At 40.2% G+C, this 18,119-nt stretch overlaps 2 protein-coding genes across 8 annotated transcripts in view; one reads left to right on the top strand and one right to left on the bottom strand.

The window, feature by feature from the left end:
- CCDC88A (coiled-coil domain containing 88A) overlaps positions 1 to 3,618 on the top strand; it is a 133,239-nt gene extending 129,621 nt beyond the window's left edge. For 3 of the 7 annotated variants that reach the window (XM_036263603.1, XM_036263600.1, XM_036263599.1), the window contains one exon: positions 300 to 3,618. The gene's annotated coding sequence lies outside the window, so the exon portion shown is untranslated. The remainder of the gene's footprint in view (positions 1 to 299) is intronic. The other 4 variants (XM_036263601.1, XM_036263598.1, XM_036263596.1 and 1 more) reach the window with 3 other exon arrangements.
- A 2,833-nt stretch (positions 3,619 to 6,451) lies between these two features.
- On the bottom strand, positions 6,452 to 8,197 carry LOC118630935 (prolyl-tRNA synthetase associated domain-containing protein 1). The gene is made up of 2 exons (XM_036263192.1): positions 8,073 to 8,197; positions 6,452 to 6,990 (listed from the first exon to the last, which is right to left on the bottom strand). Exons 1-2 carry the CDS (start codon positions 8,154 to 8,156, stop codon positions 6,556 to 6,558), a joined length of 519 nt encoding a protein of 172 aa, XP_036119085.1. The 5' UTR covers positions 8,157 to 8,197; the 3' UTR covers positions 6,452 to 6,555.
- Between the last annotated feature and the right edge of the window lie 9,922 nt (positions 8,198 to 18,119).

The following is an 18,119-nucleotide window of genomic DNA, read 5'->3' as shown; positions in this document are numbered from 1 at the left end:
ATTTTTTCCCTCAATTTAAATTTAAGTTTATTAGTGAGTAATGTTTTAGAAATTCTTGTTTCAGTTTGAAGTCTTTTCTTTTTTGTGTTAGGAATACAACTTTGCCACAGCGTTCTTGGTAATTGAGGGTAAACTCAATGCCACTTGAAGAAAACATGTCTCTGATTTTCTGTCACTCTCATTCCTATAGAAGTATCTGGTGCATGCTGTTCTTGTAGTGGCTGCTCTGTATTTTATATCTCTCTTATCTTCAAGCTTTTCTTATATTTTCTTTCTTTCTACCTTTCAACTAAATACAGAGAGAAAAGTGTCCTTCATTTTCTCAGTATGAAGCCTTTATTTCTGAAGTAACAAGACACACAGCTATAGAAATCATTTTTTAAAATCTTTAAGGAGACTTTATTCAATTCTGCGTGACTAGAGCAGGCAAGAAATACAAACCTTCATTCCTTCCTTGAATCAAGGAGCACTACTGGAGTCAACTGCCAAAATTTTTAGAAGGTTTTAGGACTTACTAAACATTGTACTGTTAAGATCTACTGAATAAAGGATGTTCTCTCGCTAAGGACCAAGTGTTGTGAGGTTTCAAGAAGTACTCCAAGAACAACCTACTTCTTTCATCATTTGTTTATGAATTTATCCATGTTTGCTTAATGCTTCTGCTAAGTATTAGCCAAAATCTAGCCATTTATATTTAGTTGTGTAATCTAAATTAAATGCTGTAGTATGTTGTGGAATGTACTGTATATCAAGATACAGAGAACATTGTTTTGGCATGCCAGAGCCTTATTGGTTAGCAGACTGCATGTATTGGTGTTCTTATTTTTTTTAAGCCCATTATTTTGATGCACTGAAAAAGAAATTCAGTTTATAAGATAAATCTGAAAAATCCATGAGATAGGAATTATAAAAAATTTACAGTAATATTAATCTTTCCATATTCCCCAGTAAGCAACACTAAGCATCCACACACATGGATCCAAGTTAAAAGTAAAGAGTGTTTTTCTGAAACTTTTTAGTAAGATGATTTTCCAGCAAATGACAACCCCAAGATAAAGCTGTTGTATTTGAACTCATTTCCCTTCTTTATGTATGTTTGTTGTTTTTAACTTGAGAGCTGACTGTTGCTTAAGAAGTTTTCTTATGGCAAAAATAATGTAAATAATTTACTATGATCTGCATTTTGCCAGGAACTCACTTTATTATTATTATCACTTAATAAGAATTTTTCTGTTTTTGTCCTTTATAATGTTACATTAAAGTTGGTAACTATTATTGGTACTTTTGAAATATTTGTATGCATTTGTTACCTTAAACATTTGGAAGAAGCACAAAAAAGTAGATTTAGTTACTTTAACCCAGGGAGACATCAGTTTTTTTGTAGTTCCAGTTTTATATCACAGTTTTATTTTCTTATGAAATCAAAAAAATGCATTGATACCTGTTGATGCAATCTCCTTATTTAACATAAATATCAGAATAATCTTAAAGGTCTGAAATGAGAAAGATGCTGACTTTTTTATTTTAACAGTGTACTTCTTAGGCTCTCATTACCAGCTCTAAAAATCTTTTTGGAATAATTCCATATTCCCGTATGTGGTTTGTGTGAACTGTGTGTTTCATCACTCACCTAGATGGCATGAGAAATGTGTTCTCCCCTCTCCCTCGCTCTCTCCCCCTTCTCTTTTCTCTCGCATATATATAAAGTGTTTGGTAGGCCAGTAGCAGTGTTATGTTCAAAGTCTACTTTCTGAAAGACCATTAATGAAAACAGAATGTATAGTTGACCAGAAATTAAATGGAAATTAGCAAATTCGGTTAACGTAGCCACTATTAATTTAGGTTTTGCCGCCAAATAATGCTGTAAAGCTAAATCACTTTAAAACTCTTGGATGAAAGGTGCTACATAATGTAAATACAAAGGATTCTTACTAAAATGCAAATATTATGCAACACATTTAAAACCTATTCTCTAGACTTAGTAAGATCTCTCTCCATCATGACTCCCTAGATTCGAGTATCAAATTGATAATGGGTATCATGGCAGTCTAGAGACACTTGCATGTAAAAAATGTAAATTCATTTTTAGGTAGATAAATGGAAAATATAGAAATTATGTTTTAGCTAAAATACAGTAAGTAGGTAACTTAGATTTATTATTAACTAGCTTCTAATTTGCACAGCTAGGACACGTCCCAGGACAATTACCGAAAGTTGAAATTAATGAGTAGGAGGTGGCCCAGTGAGGGTGAAAGGTATCACAGTTTGACCTCTCCAGGATACTAATGTCCTAAAATAAAGAACCTGCTAACTTAAGCAGTACATTATTGCTTCAAGTAGAAAATGCTAAGGGCAAGCTATAAAGTACTGAATCTGAGTAAGCTGACCATGAGAAAGCCCAGTTAAAGCAACATCCAAGGGAACATTTGAGACTGTAAAAGTAGGAACAGTCTCAACTATGTTGATCCCCTTTTTCATAACATTTCAAAAAAGAACTAGATAATAACTACATGAATATTTTACTTTCTCAAAAATATATCATTGGAAGCAAACTTAGCAGGAAGTCACTTTTTCCTTAAACTACTCTGCCAAACAAAATATGGCTAACTAGAAAGTAACTGGGGCCTTTCTGACTGGGGTCTGACATGCTTTTAATTATCTGACTCTATTCTAAATCTACACCTAACCCCTCTACCCCACCCCACCCCTCCAGAAAAACACTGAAAAATTCAATATACAGGGTAAGAGCTTCGGCCCAGAACTACAATAAAGTGCTTCAGATCTGGCCAGGTGGAAATTTTGACCCAAGTTTTTGAACTGGTGGTTACCAAAGAGTTCACAAAACAGGTTTGTATGCAGCACCTTTCATGCAAGGCATGGTAAGAGCCTATTTAAAAATCACTGTGCATATTACAGAATTGCAGCCACCTCACAAATGAAATATTACAGCCTGCACTGTCTTAACAGTTTATGTCAGGAAGTGAAAGATACTGTACCAAATCTGGAATTATAGTGAATGATATAATGTATGCTAAATGACTTGTATTTTAAGTTACTTAGGAGAAAAGTGGTGAGTTTTTGTTTTTATTTTCTGTTACACTTAGTCCTGAGATGTATTTTTTCTTTAAGCCTTGAATGAATAATACAGAAGGAGCCCATTTTATAATATAAACCTTGATGTACATGTTGAAATATTTGGACAATGAAAATGCCTTAAAAGGAATGCTGATGGATAAAGTTGCACTTATAACACCGTTTAACAGAACTTGATTATAAATTGTCTTTTTCTTTTCTACTAAGGGTTCTCTTTCAGTGTTTGCCATTGTACTTAAAACTGTTATTAAATACCGAGTCAAATAATATAAACGCTATAACATTTCCTTTCAAAGTAATGCTACTGAAGGATTTGGAGTTAACTAGCAAAATGTTTGGCAATACCTAATATCAGCCACAGAAATCCAGTTTATAACAAGAGAGACACCATTGTTTATCTTTTTTAAAACATTCATCATTTTATCATTTTAGTTTTTAACTTTATTCTTTTTAATTAGGTTGGTTTAACATTTGCTTATCAAACTGATATAGAAAGAAATAAAACAAAGGTGATTTTTATAACAAGTGGTTAGTAATCATTTAAAATTTTTAAAATATGACTTAGCCAAGTATTATTCTTTCCTTTTCCTTTGCCCTGGAAGACCCATTTTCAGACATAACCCATAATCTTTAGATGATTGTGTCCTAATAATTTGGGGATGGGCATTGGAGGTTTGGGGAGAAAGAGAAGAGAGTATCTGTTGTCAATCCCAAAATAGGTTTAAATACTTATACAGCCCTGGCTAGGTAGCTGAGTTGATTAGGGTGTTGTTCCAAGAAGCTAAGGTGGCAGGTTCAATCCCAGGTCAAGGCACATACAAGAATCAACCAATGAATCATAAATAAGTAGAACAACAAATCGGTATTTCTCCCCCTGCCCTTTCTCTCTCTAAAAAAAAAAAATAATAGATTGTACAAATTAGTATCTCTTTTTCACTCATAGCCATTGGAAGCAGATGTTAGAGATGGCAACCAGCCTTAAGCAGGTCAGTCTTTCTGTGCCTGTTTCTATCATAAGTGGGGAAGGGCAGTTAGACCACTTATCTAAGGTCCTCAGTGTCTTTGATTCTGTTCATTAAACTTTCATTTTATATGCAAAGCAACTTAACATTTACTGCTACAGATACAGTACAGAGTAAGGAAAAACTAACACGACAATTCCAAATAAGGTTATTTATGAGAAGTTTTTTGTTTTTTTCTTTATTGATTTTAAGAGAGAGAGGAAGGAAGAGGGAGAGAGAACCGTTGACTAGAAAACATCAATTGGCTGCCTCCTAGCATAGCTCCCCCCCCCCCCCCCCCCCGGGGATTTGGCCCACAACCTGGGCATGTGCTCTGACTGGGAATTGAACCAGTGACCTCTTGGTGCACGGGTTGATGCTCAGTCACTGAGCCACACTGGTTGGGCATGAAAAGTTTTTCTTACTAACTCCACACCTTTTAAATCTGTTCTATATTTTATAAAAAATTCTTTCATGAATAGACTTGTAGTTTCTAATCATATATCAAGAAATGGCGTTTTTACTTTACTTTGTTTCTTAGTAACACAAATTAGTATAAATTAAGTACAGTATCTCTACCAGATGGAAATTATTTTTTGAGTGATCAAACTTAGAAGAAAATGAGAATTTTCATGACAAGACCTGTGAACTGTTTTTGTAGTATTCTACCCAGACCCTCAACTGATGAAGGGTATTGTTTGAATTTAAGTGAGATGGAAAAAAATGTCCATTTTCCTCACTCTTTTTTTTTTTTAATCCTCACCCGAGGATATTTTTCCATTTTTTTTTTTTTCAGATAGAGTGGGAAGGAGAGAGAGAGAGAGAAACATCGATGTGAAAGGAACACATCAAGTGGCTGCCACCCACACGACCAACCAGGGCCGGGGACAAACTGCAACTGAGGTACATGCCCTTAGCGGGAACCGAACCTGGGTCTCTCGGGATCGCAGGCCGATGCTGTAACCGCTGAGCTTAACTGGCAAGGGCCTCACTCTATTTTTGAATTACTTTCTATGTCACAACTGACAATACATAATCCATATGCCATAATTGAGAAGGGATGAGTAAAACTCAGTTTATTCTAGAAGACAGAAGAAACTTGTTCATGTTCACATTTCTAACCTTTAAACAAAGACTATACAAATCATTTGTGTATATTCTAGTTCTGAGTTTTATTTCAATGTTATAACAAAAGTTTTTAAATATTTTTTATTGGTTTTTTAGAAAGAGAAACATCAGTGGGCTGCCTCCTGCATGCCCCCTACTGGGGATTGAGCCCAAAACCCTGGCATGTGCCCTGACATGTGCACTAAATAGAACTGGGACCTCTCAGCCCATGGGACGATGCTCACCAGCCAGGCAGATTATAAAATTTTTTAAAGATACACTTTCATAAAAAGTTAGTTGCCCTGGCCAGTGTGGTTCAGTGGTTAAAGTGTTGGCCTGAGCCAACATCCCCTTTCACTCTCTAAAAATCAGTGGGAAAAAATATCCTCAGGTGTGGACTAACAAAGTTAACAAGCTTATTTTTTTCACTGGGAAAAAAAACAAAACATTTAAAAACACACACCCAGCCTGGCCAGTGTGGCTCAGTGGTTGACTGTCAACCCATGCACCAAGAGGTCACTGGTTCGATTCCCAGTTTGGGCACGTGCCCAGTTTGTGGGCCAAATCCCAGTGGGGGGTATGCCGGAGGCAGCCAGTTGATGTTCTCTCTCATCAATGTTTCCATCTCTCTCTAAAAGTAATAAAGAAAAAAAAACCACACCCAGTAATGGAAATGTTTAGCTTTTAACCCATATTTGTTTGAATTATCTTGCTGGAAGTTTTTATTCCTTAATCTTTATTCCCCCAAAATATATATTTTATATATTCTTATATATAAAAGGAATATATTCTTATATTCCTTTTAATTTTCCCCTACATGTACACTATCATGTCCATAATTTCATATATGCTGTTTTGCCACTTTAAAAATTTTTTTTTACCCTTTATTGATTTTAGAGAAAGAGGAAGTGAGAGGGAGAGAGAGCCCTACACTGGGGACTGGGCCCACAAGCTGGGTGTGTGTCCTGACCAGGAATTGAACTGGCAGTCTCTTGGTGCATGGTTTGACGCTCAACCACTGAACCACATGGGCCAGACGCCACTTGCTTATTTCAAGTACAATCAACACCCTAACAAAGATGTATGATGATTAATCTTAGTTAACTAATCTTAGTTTTGATGTTTATTATTAATTTTTTAAGGCATTTCTGTAGTGAGTTGTGAGGAATGGAGGATAGTGGAGGGGGATCTGAGCTAACATTACCATAACACATCTTTTAAAGAACATTTTTAAGATGAATAATCCCTCCTAAAATGACTTAAGTAGTCACCAAACCAAGCTGCTAAATGTTTTTATCACTTTTAATAAGAACAACAGCTTTCAGATATAAATGTACTCTAAATATTAGCTCAATTACTTGCTTTTATCAAAATTTAGTATTATGGGATCATGTCCTGTCTTCTTCACAAATGTAAGAAAGTCTTCAGGGCTCAATCCCATGGTTGCTGCATTGGTCATTGGATGAAAGTACACCTTTTCATGTCCACCTTCCACAAAAGCAGAATCCAGAACAAATTTCACATCTCCATCGTCACAGAATAGTGCCAAGGGCGTGGCACAGCCTTGGCCAACTTTTAGTTTTTCTAGCATGGCTGTTTCATCAGCAAACCGTAGATTTCCACTCCCAACACCTAACTGCTTGGCTAGATCATTTAAATTAACTTGTCTGTCATGAAGAACTGTCACCAGCCAGTAGCCTTTTTTCTTTTTGTCTTTTAGAAATAAGTTCTTACTATGTGCTCCTTTCAGGTGTTGGATATGAGGCATCATTTCTTCAACTGTAAACACCTGTAAAATATCACAAGAAATTATAAAATAACATGCATGTATACACACACACACACACTACAAACATACAGTTAAACGTATTCTGCTTGCTGGATGAAAACGGTAAGATTAGAAAGTACTCAGTGCCCTGGATTTAACTGGTAGATGAAATAATTATAAACCTTTACCATCTCAATTCCTCCTATCAGGACCTCAAGTAGTTTCTCTTAGGTCAGTTCTCTATTTCAGAGTGCTGACCAAACCCTCATATTCTTAAAATGCTTTTTGTTTTATCTTTAAACGTTGAGATTGAAAGTTTTAAGTGCCCAGACTCTTTAGCATTCCATTACATCCAGATCTGGTGACAACCTCCAATCTACAAATATGTAACCACCATCTGCGAGAATGGGCAGGAATGAGACCCTGGACTAACAGAGACTATCAGAAAACTGGCAACATGCGCAGGTATAGAAGGGGGAGAGTATGTAGACTACATGGGAGGCAGAAGATCAGAGAAAATGATAGTTTTGATGTTAAATCTGTAAAGTTGAGTGAGACTTAAAGTACTTCTCTACCCTTTGAAGATTACCATAGTACCATTAGCTGTTAATGACAGCTTGGGCAAAAAAATTTATGTCCCCGCAGGTCTCAAGTTACCACTGGTTCCCTGAAATATTTGCAAATCTTTATACACACTAGTGTTAAAAAGACCCAAACTCTAAACTTGGTGCATGATGCCCGGTACATTGTAGGCACTGCAGAGTCGGTTTACTGCTTGGTGACTTCTTTTAGCTACACATTAAAGTGGACAACACTCCACACCAGTTTAAGATGCACAAGTTCTCAATACTTTACCCCAATTCGCAACATGAAATGTGATCAAATACAAGAGGAAAACAAGTTTTCTCACAATAACAATCCAAAGTCGAGAGGCCTTTGATGTTGCTGTCGGGCCCCTTCCGTACTAGACTCCAGGATGTGCCCTAGAACCTACGTTTCTGCGGCACATCACCCCGGGACCGGTGGGTTTTGCGGCCTCGCCCGACGGCCGCTGCACCGGCGCCCCCCACCTCCAGCCCGGCGGCCCCGGCGTAGCGCCTCACCTCGGGGTGCTCCAGGACCTCCGTGCGGATGGCGAGGGCGTCGAGCCGCTGTTCGAGCGCCGCCCGCAACTCGGCGCCGGCCATGCTGCTGTCGTGGGGGAGGAAGTGCCCGGCGTCCACGGAGGCTGGCGGAAGTGCCCGCAGGGACCGAGGCCGCCGGAAGCCCAGGGGCGGTGCCTCCTGCGCGCGTCTCGCGCGGTTCCTGAAAGCTGCGCGGAGGCAGCGGGGCAGCACCTGCAGAGCTCCTTCCCCGGGGCCACCGATGGCGCCTGCATTCTCCTAGCCCTCCCCGACCCCGCTCCTGGTTCCTGCGCCCCACGTTGGCGATTCTAGTAGAGTCAGAGCAGGTAGCAAGGTTCGGTTTAGGGGATGTGGAAGTCGGTCATGGAGAGGACCTGACCTCGGTAAACCCCGAGCTGATTGGGGCCATCAGAGGCCCCACCCACTACCCTATCCAGGGAACTACGGTCCTCCCACCGTGCCGGGTCTGGGAGCCACCTGGAGGAGGCAGCCTTGAAAGAGTACTATGTGGGGACCATCTGGACAGTGTAGGTGGCTGATCCACGTTAGGGCCTCTGTATAAACTCTTAAGAATGTGGATGGAGATCTCGTCTTGCAGGCACCCAAGACAAACCGCCTAAGGAAGTCCCCTTGCTTATTAAACCTTTCTCCTTCCGATATGGAGGGGCCTGCCTCTTGGTCTGCTTATTCTCTGTGTAGGCGACCAGCTTGGGATTTTACCAGGGAAACTCCCTGAGTTTGCGAACCACCACGGAAAGAGGAGGGGGCCAAAATCCCTATCCTTTTAAGACTTCTCAACTTTTAATTTTTAAATTACAATTTTACACTTTACCTTTTTTGAATGTTAATATCTGTTATTATTCATTTGCGAATAATTAGCTGTGGCAACCAGGACCCGGCTTTTTCAGAAGCAGTTTACCTACCTCTTGGTGGGGTGTTTTCCAATATCCTTCGAAACTGTCACTCACCCCTTAAATGAAGCCTGAAATTTCACGTTAGAGTTTCACTTACAAGTTTAGATTAAGCTTCAAATCCCAGATAAGTGTAGATAATCCTAGAGACATTTAACTCTAGTGTGAATAAATTTAGTGTAAATTGAAGGCCTTTTCAAAAGACTGCCAAGTATCTGAGTCCTCACCTGCATAACACCTTGGAGGAAATTTAAAAGAGAAGGAAATCAGAGCCCACTTCACAATTTCATCCAGAAATGGCTTTGGATAGCACAATAATAAAACTTCTGTTTAACCCACCTCTTAAAACTATTAAGCCATGTTTCCTACTAATTCTTATTTCACCTAATTCTTTGCTCTCTGGTTATAGGACCAACAACAGGCTACTTACTTCCCATGGCCACCTAAATTCAGGTCAATAACAAAAGCAAACACTACATTACAGTGTTTAGGAGACAGACAAGGGAGAAAGCTTTACTCTGAACATTTTTTTCCATTTTATTTTCCATTTGTGAATTAGCTTTGTCTATGCCTTGACTCATTTAGCCACTGATTGTTAATGGCTTTCACATTCAATCTATTTTTTATTAACCCTCTACTCATTGATTTAATATTTACATTGCATATAAGGTATAGCAGGGCTCATTTTTAAAATTAGATTTCCCTCTAAAAATGAAAGTAGAAATCAATAGAATAGCAAGGATCACACATTTGAAGATAAGGCATATCCCAAATGATTGTCCTTAAATATTTGAAGATGTCAAAGAATATCCAAATCCAATCATGGTGATTTGAGTGTAAACAGGGAAAGAAGAATTGGAATCTGATTGTAACTAAGTAATGTAAATTATGTCCAAAAGTAGGAAAACATTAACCATGGGTAAGATCTCTTTGATAGCTACCAAAGAAGAATGAAAAAAGGTAAAATTGGCAGTGGCATCCAGCACATTATCTAGGCAATCGGGTGTTCTGACCTACAAATCTTTTGGGGATTGAACTGCCATCCATCGGTTATGCAAGGCATGAATCCCTCCCCCAACCCCAAGTCTACTCCCCACCACCACCAGTCACCCCATAGCTAATCATCCATCATAGTTGTTTCTCAAAACCTTTCCTTTCTCAGCACCTCCATTACCCAAGCCCAGCGATTTTCAACTGGTGTGCTGCAAGAATTTTTAAAACATACAATACCTATTTAGTCAGGGGCACTGACCTCTTTTCCCTTAGATTGTCAAATTAAAAAAATGAAAACAGCCAGCAATAGCCCTTCCACATGAATAAATAGAGTCGCATCATACTGGTCATGTCACATAAAAAGGTTTCATCTGATTGGTTAACTCTTGGTATCAGAAATCCTTATATATAAGTATAGGCACCTGATTTTTTTTTTATCCTCCCCTGAGGACATTTTTCCATTTTTTGTTCAGACAGAGTGGGAGGGAGAGAGGGGAAGAGAGAGAGAGAAACATCGACGTGAAAGGGACACATCGAGTGGCTGCCACCCGCACGACCAACCAGGGCCGGGGACAAACTGCAACCGAGGTACGCGCCCTTAGCGGGAACCGAACCTGGGTCTCTCTGGACCGCAGGCCGATGCTCTAACCGCTGAGCAAACTGGCCAGGGCTAGGCCCCTGATTTTTTAAAAAAATCACTTAGGAACAAAAAGAGTAGGCAATTTTTCTTTTTGTAAATCAAAATTATACCTTTTTTTTTTTTTTGTCAGTTTGGCAAAAAATATATTTTTTAGTGTGCTGCATAATTTTAGTAGTTATTTATGTGTGCCATGAGATGAAAAAGGTTGAAAATCACTGCCCTAGCCCAAACTACTTTCATTTTCCCCCTGATCTAGACTAATGTTCTCTGAATTTTAGTCTACCTGTTGTTGAATGACCAAATATCCTGCTTTACACTAATCTTACAATCAAAGATTTTTATTATAAAACAGAGCTAAATCTGTCTATGGTTAAATTACTTTATGTCACTGTTAAAAAGAAAAACAACTATCCTAACCCAAGTTCAAAGCAATATTTATTTGTCAGCATTGTACTGAATACAAAAGAAATGCTATCCATGTCTTTGTCCTCAAAGCAAATACAATTTCAAATTTATATTGGAACCAAAACATGAAACAGATTCAATTTAAATTATCAGCGTGAAATTGAGGAACTAGATATTTAGTCACAGAACTTGAATATGAAATCTCATGATTCTAGGAGAGGAGTGATAAATGCAGGTTGCCATTAGGAAGGGTGTGGATACTTAACAGGTAAGAACAGAACCTGGAAAAGAGATCTGGAAGATGGAATTATGCCAGAGTTCAGGACAAGGGACTCATGTCTGCTCAAAGTAAAGAAACAGCTACGTATTCTGCTGAGCAAAATAAGCCAGAGAGCCCTGGCCGGTTTGGCTCAGCGGTTGGAGCATCGGCCTGCGGTACAGAGAGACCCGGGTTCAGTTCCCGCTAAGGGCATGTATCTCGGTTGCAGTCTGTCCCTGGCCCTGGTTGGTCATGCGGGTGGCAGCACTCGATGTGTCCCTTCACGTCGATGTCTCTCTCTCTCTCCCTCCCTCCCGCTCTATCTGAACAAAAAATGGAAAAATGTCCTCGGGTGAGGATAAAAAAAATAATAATAAGCCAGAGAAAGACAAGTACCACATGATTGCACTTATTTATGGAATATCATGAACAAAATAAGCTGTCGATCAAAACTGAACCAGAGACATGGAAGTAGGGAACAGACTGACAAACCTCAGGGGGAAGGGGGGTGAGGGGGATGGAAGGTTAGGAAGAGAGAAACAAAAACACTTACATGCATAACCAATGGACACAGACAATAGTTTGGGGAAAGCAGGAAGGGAGTGGGAGTGGGGAGGAGGGGGTCAATGGGGGGGAAAGGGGAAACATCTGTAATACTTTCAACAATAAAGATTTTTTAAAAATGGAATAAAAATATTTTTAAAAGAAACAACTACAACTGTAGCCTACCTGGGAAAGAAAATAAAAAGGCCAAAATTATAAAATATTTGTCAACACCAAGAGGATTGGACATCATTGCATTTATTAGATGAAGAATGTTAGAAATCCCTACTATTAAGTGAAACACAGGGCAATTCCAGAGCAGGTGAGTTGAAAACCAACCTAAGAAACTGTGCATACATAAAAAGAAAGCAAGATCGCCCTGGCTGGTTTGGCTCAGCGGTCAGTGTCAGCCTGCAGACCAAAGAGTTGTGGATTTGATTCCGGTCAAGGGCATGTACCTTGGTTGCAGTTCCGTCCCTCAATTCCAGTCAAAGTTTTGTCCCTGGCCCTGGTTGGGGTCATGCTGGAGGCAGCCAGTTGTGTGTCTCCCTTCCTCCCTTCCTCCCCTCTAGCTAAAGATAAATGGGAAAAAAGTATCCTTAGGTGAGGACTGGAAAAAAAAAGAAAGCAAGATGTTGAGGGTGGGGTGCGGGGATGCTAGCTGCAATCTGTGTGCCATGCTTTCTCCTCTCAAGGACCTTAAAAGCAACCAAAGAGAACTGAGACATTCACGGGATAAATCCAAGAAAAACATGCCTAGTGCAATGATAGTAGATGCCAGAGGAAGGGCACTAAGCAGACTGGGGTGCATCAAGGAAAGCATTAGAGGAAGATGATACCAGTTTGAAGAATAAGCAGGAATTTGCCAGGAAAAAAACGTTCTCCAGCTGAGGAAACTACAGGAACTGAGGGATGGAGGCAGGAAAGCACAGTGTGTCCTGGGCATTATGATTTGGTATGAATAGTAAAGCAAAATGAGAGGTCTGTTAGCAGGAGACAAGGCTAGAACTCAGCAAAAGGTCTTACCTGCTATCCTAAGAAATGAAGGATATCCCACCATGAAGGGGTATATAAATCAGATGACATCTTCCTAGGGAATTCTATATCCTCAGTCATACTCTCAATACTCAAGGCTATAGGGAAATACTATTCACTAAATGGGGAAGATGAATTATAGAAGAGTCCTGTATAAACAATATAGCCCCAATTTTGCTTCAAAACACACAGACCTGTATAACAGAGTAACTAAAAAACAAACAAACCAAAACACCGAATTAGTATTAGCATCTTCTTTCCCTAATCCCATTCCATGAAAACTGGTTTCACCTAAAGAGGATTCATCCCAGGACAGGAGAAATGGAGGTTAGTTCTTAGAATAAGGGAGAGAGAAGCAGATGCATCCAGGAAGAAATCTAAGTTTCCTGAGAATCAGAAGAGAGGGTGGGGAAGATGGGAGTGGGGAGAATAGCTCCTTTTTGGCACTCCGTCCCTCCATGGATAGCAAGATGGGTGCCTGCTATCAGTGGAGGGCAGTCCAACTGGGGCAGCCCTGCCAAAGCCGATGTGGCACAAGTACCCTCTGAATATCACTGTTCAATGAGGAGCCGTGAAAAGATGATAATCCCACAGTCCTATTGCCTGGCTCCCAGTCTCAGGTTCCTGCATGATCCCACGGAGAAGGGAGAAAATCCCAATAATAAACTGAGACTAACATTCGGTTCAATTTAATAAGAAATAATTGAAGATCAGCTAAGTCCTGAAGTACAGTGGTGAGCAAAAACCAACAGAGACCCTTGTGGAGCTAACATTCTATTAGAGGACACAGACACTATCAAATAATGACAGAAACAAATGTGAAATTGCCTGAGTGGCAAGTGCTAAGAAGGACACATGCAATGTTGTGAGAGCTCATAATAGGGGAATCTCACCTGGTTTCGGGGAGGACTTAGTGGGTCAAGGAAGGCCTCTCTGAGGAAGCAAAGCTTAAACTAAGATCTGAAAGATGATTAGGAATTAAGGCAAAGAGAGGAGAGAAGAGAGTTCCAGATAGGAAACAGCATGATGCTCTGTAGGATGGTAGGAAGCAAACCAAAAAAGGTGCACTGAAAGATGTTCAGTGGTTGAGCGTTGACCCATGCACCAAGAGGTCGCCAGTTCAGTTCCTGGTCAGGCCACATGCCCAGGCTGTGGGCCCGATCCCCAGTGGGGGGCATGCAGGAGGCGGCCAATCGATGTTCTCTCTCATCCATGTTTCTATCTCACCCTCTCACTTCCTCTCTCTGTAAAATCAATAAAGGAAAAAGAAAAATAATTAAAAAAAAGAAATGATCAGTGTGATCGACTGGCAAAAAGCAAGAGGAGCAGGACCATGGCTCCATTTCCCACACACTAGAGCGGAGAACCAAAAATCTTGCTTGCTAAAGATACATTTCTCGAGGTAGTTATCTCTGGCTAATGGAACTTTGGGTATTTTTATATGTTTCTTTGTATTTTCTATATTCTAAGAATTTATAGTTGATCATATATTATTTTTATAACAGGGAGAGGAAATCAATAAGTTACTAAAAATAGCCCTAGCTGGTTTGGCTCAGTGGTTACAGTGCTGGCCCTGGGAACAAAGAGTTACGGGTTTGATTCTGGTCAAGGGCACTACCTCAGTTGCAGCTCATCCCCAGTCCTGGTCGGGGTTGTGCAATCAATGTGTGTGTGTGTGTCTCTCTCTCCCCCTCCCTGTCTTCTTCCTTCCCACTCTATCTGAAGAAAAAAGTAAGTTGCTAAAAATGAAGTGTAAACCAAGTATGAAAGATTTTAAAATGTTATTAATATAACAAATGTAAGGAAATATAAACCAAGCCTCCACAACTAAGTGTATTTTCAACAAAGATTTCAAAAGAGAAGAAAATTAAGGTGTACAAAATTTAGTAAGTGAGCAGGCTGAATTTAATTATCTCCAAATTAAAATTTGAAATGGGTGAAAACACTGTTTTCTTGCCTGGGAACATACTGGTTTCATACAATATAAATACAACATATGTATTAGATGGCAACTATGTTAATCAGAGTAGTAGTATTCCTTCTCTTTTGTTCACTAAAACATTGGTTTAAAAATGCAAGGTCAGCCCTGGCCAGTTTGGCTCAGCGGTTAGAGCGTCCGCCTGCGGTCCGGAGAGACCCAGGTTCGGTTCCTGCTAAGGGCATGTGCCTCGGTTGCGGTTTGTCCCCGACCCTGGTTGGGTCGTGCGGGTGGCAGCCACTCGATGTGTCCCTTTCACATCGATGTTTCTATCTCTCTCTTCCTCTCTCTCCCTCCTGTTCTATCTGAACAAAAAAATGAAAATATATCTTCGGGTGAGGATAAAAAAAAAAAAAAAAAAATGCAAGGTCACACTAGCCAGGTCACTCAGTTGATTAGAGTGTCGTCCTAGAACTCCAAGGTTGAGGGTTCAATCCCTGAATGCATCAGTAAGTGGAAAAACAAATTGATTAGAGTGTCGTCCTAAAACTCCAAGGTTGAGGGTTCAATCCCTGAATGCATCAGTAAGTGGAACAACAAATTGATGTTTCTGTGTCTGTCTCTCTCTCTCTTCAAAATCAGTTAAAAATTAAAAAAAAAATATATGATCATAAGCAAGCTTTTCTTTGGACAAGGAACTGTTTCCAGATGCTGCCCAGGGTGAAGTGGCAATTACTGCAATTCGGGAACCACAGCAAACAGAGGCCTTGCCAGCAAGGCCTGCTGTGAGCTCCTCTTCAAAGCTGTCCTAACTTTCTGGACCTAGTGAACCTTAGACCACTAAATTAATGAATGGAACCTTATATTCAATGTTATTACATGGTCTACAGGAGGCTCTCACTAAAAAGGGGAAAAAAAGGTAAGTATGTGAGGTGGTGGATGTGTTAATTAACTCTGGGGAATCCTTTCACAATGTGTAATAAATCAAATCATCACATGTACACTTTAAATATCTTACAATTTTGTCAGTTATACTGCAATAAAGCTGGGAAAATATGAAACCAAAGACTTCATAGCAAAAATAATTTTTTAAGAGATTTAATTGTATACGAAGAAATCAGTCAAGTAGCCCTGGCCAGTTCAACTCAACGGTTAGAGCGCCGGCCATGGACCAGAGAGGCCCAGTTTCGGTTCCCACTAAGGGCACGTACCTCGGTTGCAGTTTGTCCCCGGCCCTGGTTGGGGTTGTGTAGGTGGCGGCTGCTCAATGTGTCTCTCTCATGTCGATGTTTCTCTCACTCTCTTCCTCCCTCTCGCCCTCCCGCTCTATCTGAAAAGAAATGCAAACATGTCCTCAGGTGAGGATAGAAAATAAAATAAAAAAGAAATCAGTGAAGTATAATTTGATGAGACTCAAGAGGAAACCCACAGAAAAGCTTTGTGTAATTTGGATGTCAGTTGTAAAGAGATAACAATCTCATTGCTAATGAAAATCCAGCGCAGTTATCTTTAATGAGTATTGGTATGGCTTTTATTAGAGGTTCCTACAGATTAATGTCATGTTTTCCACAAGTACTATGCAAAGTTGTTTCTCTTATTGTTTTCCATAAAGATAATTGTTGCTTTAATAGCAGCTGCCTCACTAACGGAAACACAAAGATTTACCATATATCCGGAGTATAAATTGATATCAAATTGAAGTGAAAAAATGCTAATATTCAAATGTTCAAAAGGTAAAAGTCTCAAAGCTGATTGAGGTCCTAAAGAACTCTAATTCAAGTTCTTCAAATACGGAAGTGGTTAAGAAACAGCCTTGGAATCAAACAGACATGAATTTAGGTCTTTCTCACCAATCACTAAGGCTGTGACTTGGGCAAGTTATTTAACTTCCCCAATGATATGCAATCCCTCTGGTTTGTTAAAATTGATGGGCAAGTCCGGCTGGTGTGGCTCACCGGTTGAGTGTCGACCCATGCACTAAGAGGTTGCTGGTTTGATTCCCGGTCAGGACTCATGCCCAGGTTGTGGGCCCAATCCCCAGTGGGGTGCATGCAGGAGGCAGCCAATTGATGTTTTCTCTCATCGATGTTTCTATCTCTCTCCCTCTCACTTCCTCTCTCTCTAAAATCAATAAAGGGGAAAAAAACCAAAAAACACTAGAAACTTAAAAAAAAAATTGATGGGCAAAATTAAGACATTCAGTCTTGAAGTACTTACTCAGATGATGACTGTCAAGCACTAAGAACAATGCCTCATTTTTTTTTTTCCATTTTTTGTACAGACAGAGTGGGAGGGAGAGAGAGGAAGAGAGAGAGAGGGAAACATCGATGCGAGAGGGACACATCGAGTGGCTGCCACCCACACGACCAACCAGGGCCGGGGACAAACTGCAACCGAGGCACATGCCCTTAGCGGGAACCGAACCCGGGTCTCTCCGGACCGCAGGCGGACGCTCTAACCGCTGAGCCAAACCGGCCAGGGCCAATGCCTCATTTTTTTAAAAAAATTTTATTTATTTGTTTTTGTTACAGCTTTGTTGTCTATGTTCATTGGTCATGCATGCATGTAAGTTCTGTGGTTTATCTCTTCCCCCACAACCCCCCTCCTCTGAGGCTTGTCAGTCTGTACCTCACCTCTATGTCTCTGGGTTAATTTTGTTCAACAGTTTGTTTAATTCATTATATTCCACAATGCCTCATTCTTAGTACATCATATAAATAATAGCTATAATTTTTATTTACTTATTTCTTTCTTTAATCCTCACCTGAGGATATTTTTCCATTTATATTCAGAGTGGGAGGGAGGCAGAGAAGAAGAGAGGGAGGGGGAGAGAGAGAGAGAGAGAGAGAAACATTGACATGAGAGAGATACATCTACTGGTTGCCTCCTGCAGGACCCTAACAGGAAACTGCAACCAAGGTACAGAATCAAACCCGCAACTCTTTGGTCTGCCAGCCCACACTCCAACCGCTAATCCAAACCTGCCAGGCACTATCATTTTTATGATTATTAAGGTGTAGTGATTTTCCCAAAGCCACATATTAAAAATAAATTGACCTTGCCCTGGCCGGTTTGGTTCAGCGGTTAGAGCATCGGCCTGCGGTCCAGAGCGACCGGGTTCGGTTCCCGCTAAGGGCATGTACCTCGGTTGCAGTTTGTCCCCGGCCCTAGTTGGTCGTACGGGTGGCGGCCGCTCGATGTGTCCCTTTCACATCGATGTTTCTCTCTCTCTCTCTCTCTCTCTCTCTCTCTCTGAACAAAAAAAAATGGAAAAATGTCCTCGGGTGAGGATAAAAATAAATAAATAAATAAGTTGACCTTA

This window comes from Molossus molossus, unplaced genomic scaffold, assembly GCF_014108415.1.
Source record: "Molossus molossus isolate mMolMol1 unplaced genomic scaffold, mMolMol1.p scaffold_m16_p_15, whole genome shotgun sequence".
NCBI classification, from domain to species: domain Eukaryota; kingdom Metazoa; phylum Chordata; class Mammalia; order Chiroptera; family Molossidae; genus Molossus; species Molossus molossus.
This window is presented reverse-complemented; position numbering and strand designations above follow the sequence as displayed.

What these genes read in the sequence shown, in the direction of transcription:
- LOC118630935 (XM_036263192.1), bottom strand. Translation starts at nt 8,156, where the DNA reads ATGGCCGGCGCCGAGTTGCGGGCGGCGCTCGAACAGCGGCTCGACGCC. An exon ending in AGGTCCTGGAGCACCCCGAG is followed by an intron (nt 6,991 to 8,072) that starts GTGAGGCGCTAC and finishes GATATTTTACAG; the next exon opens with GTGTTTACAGTTGAAGAAAT.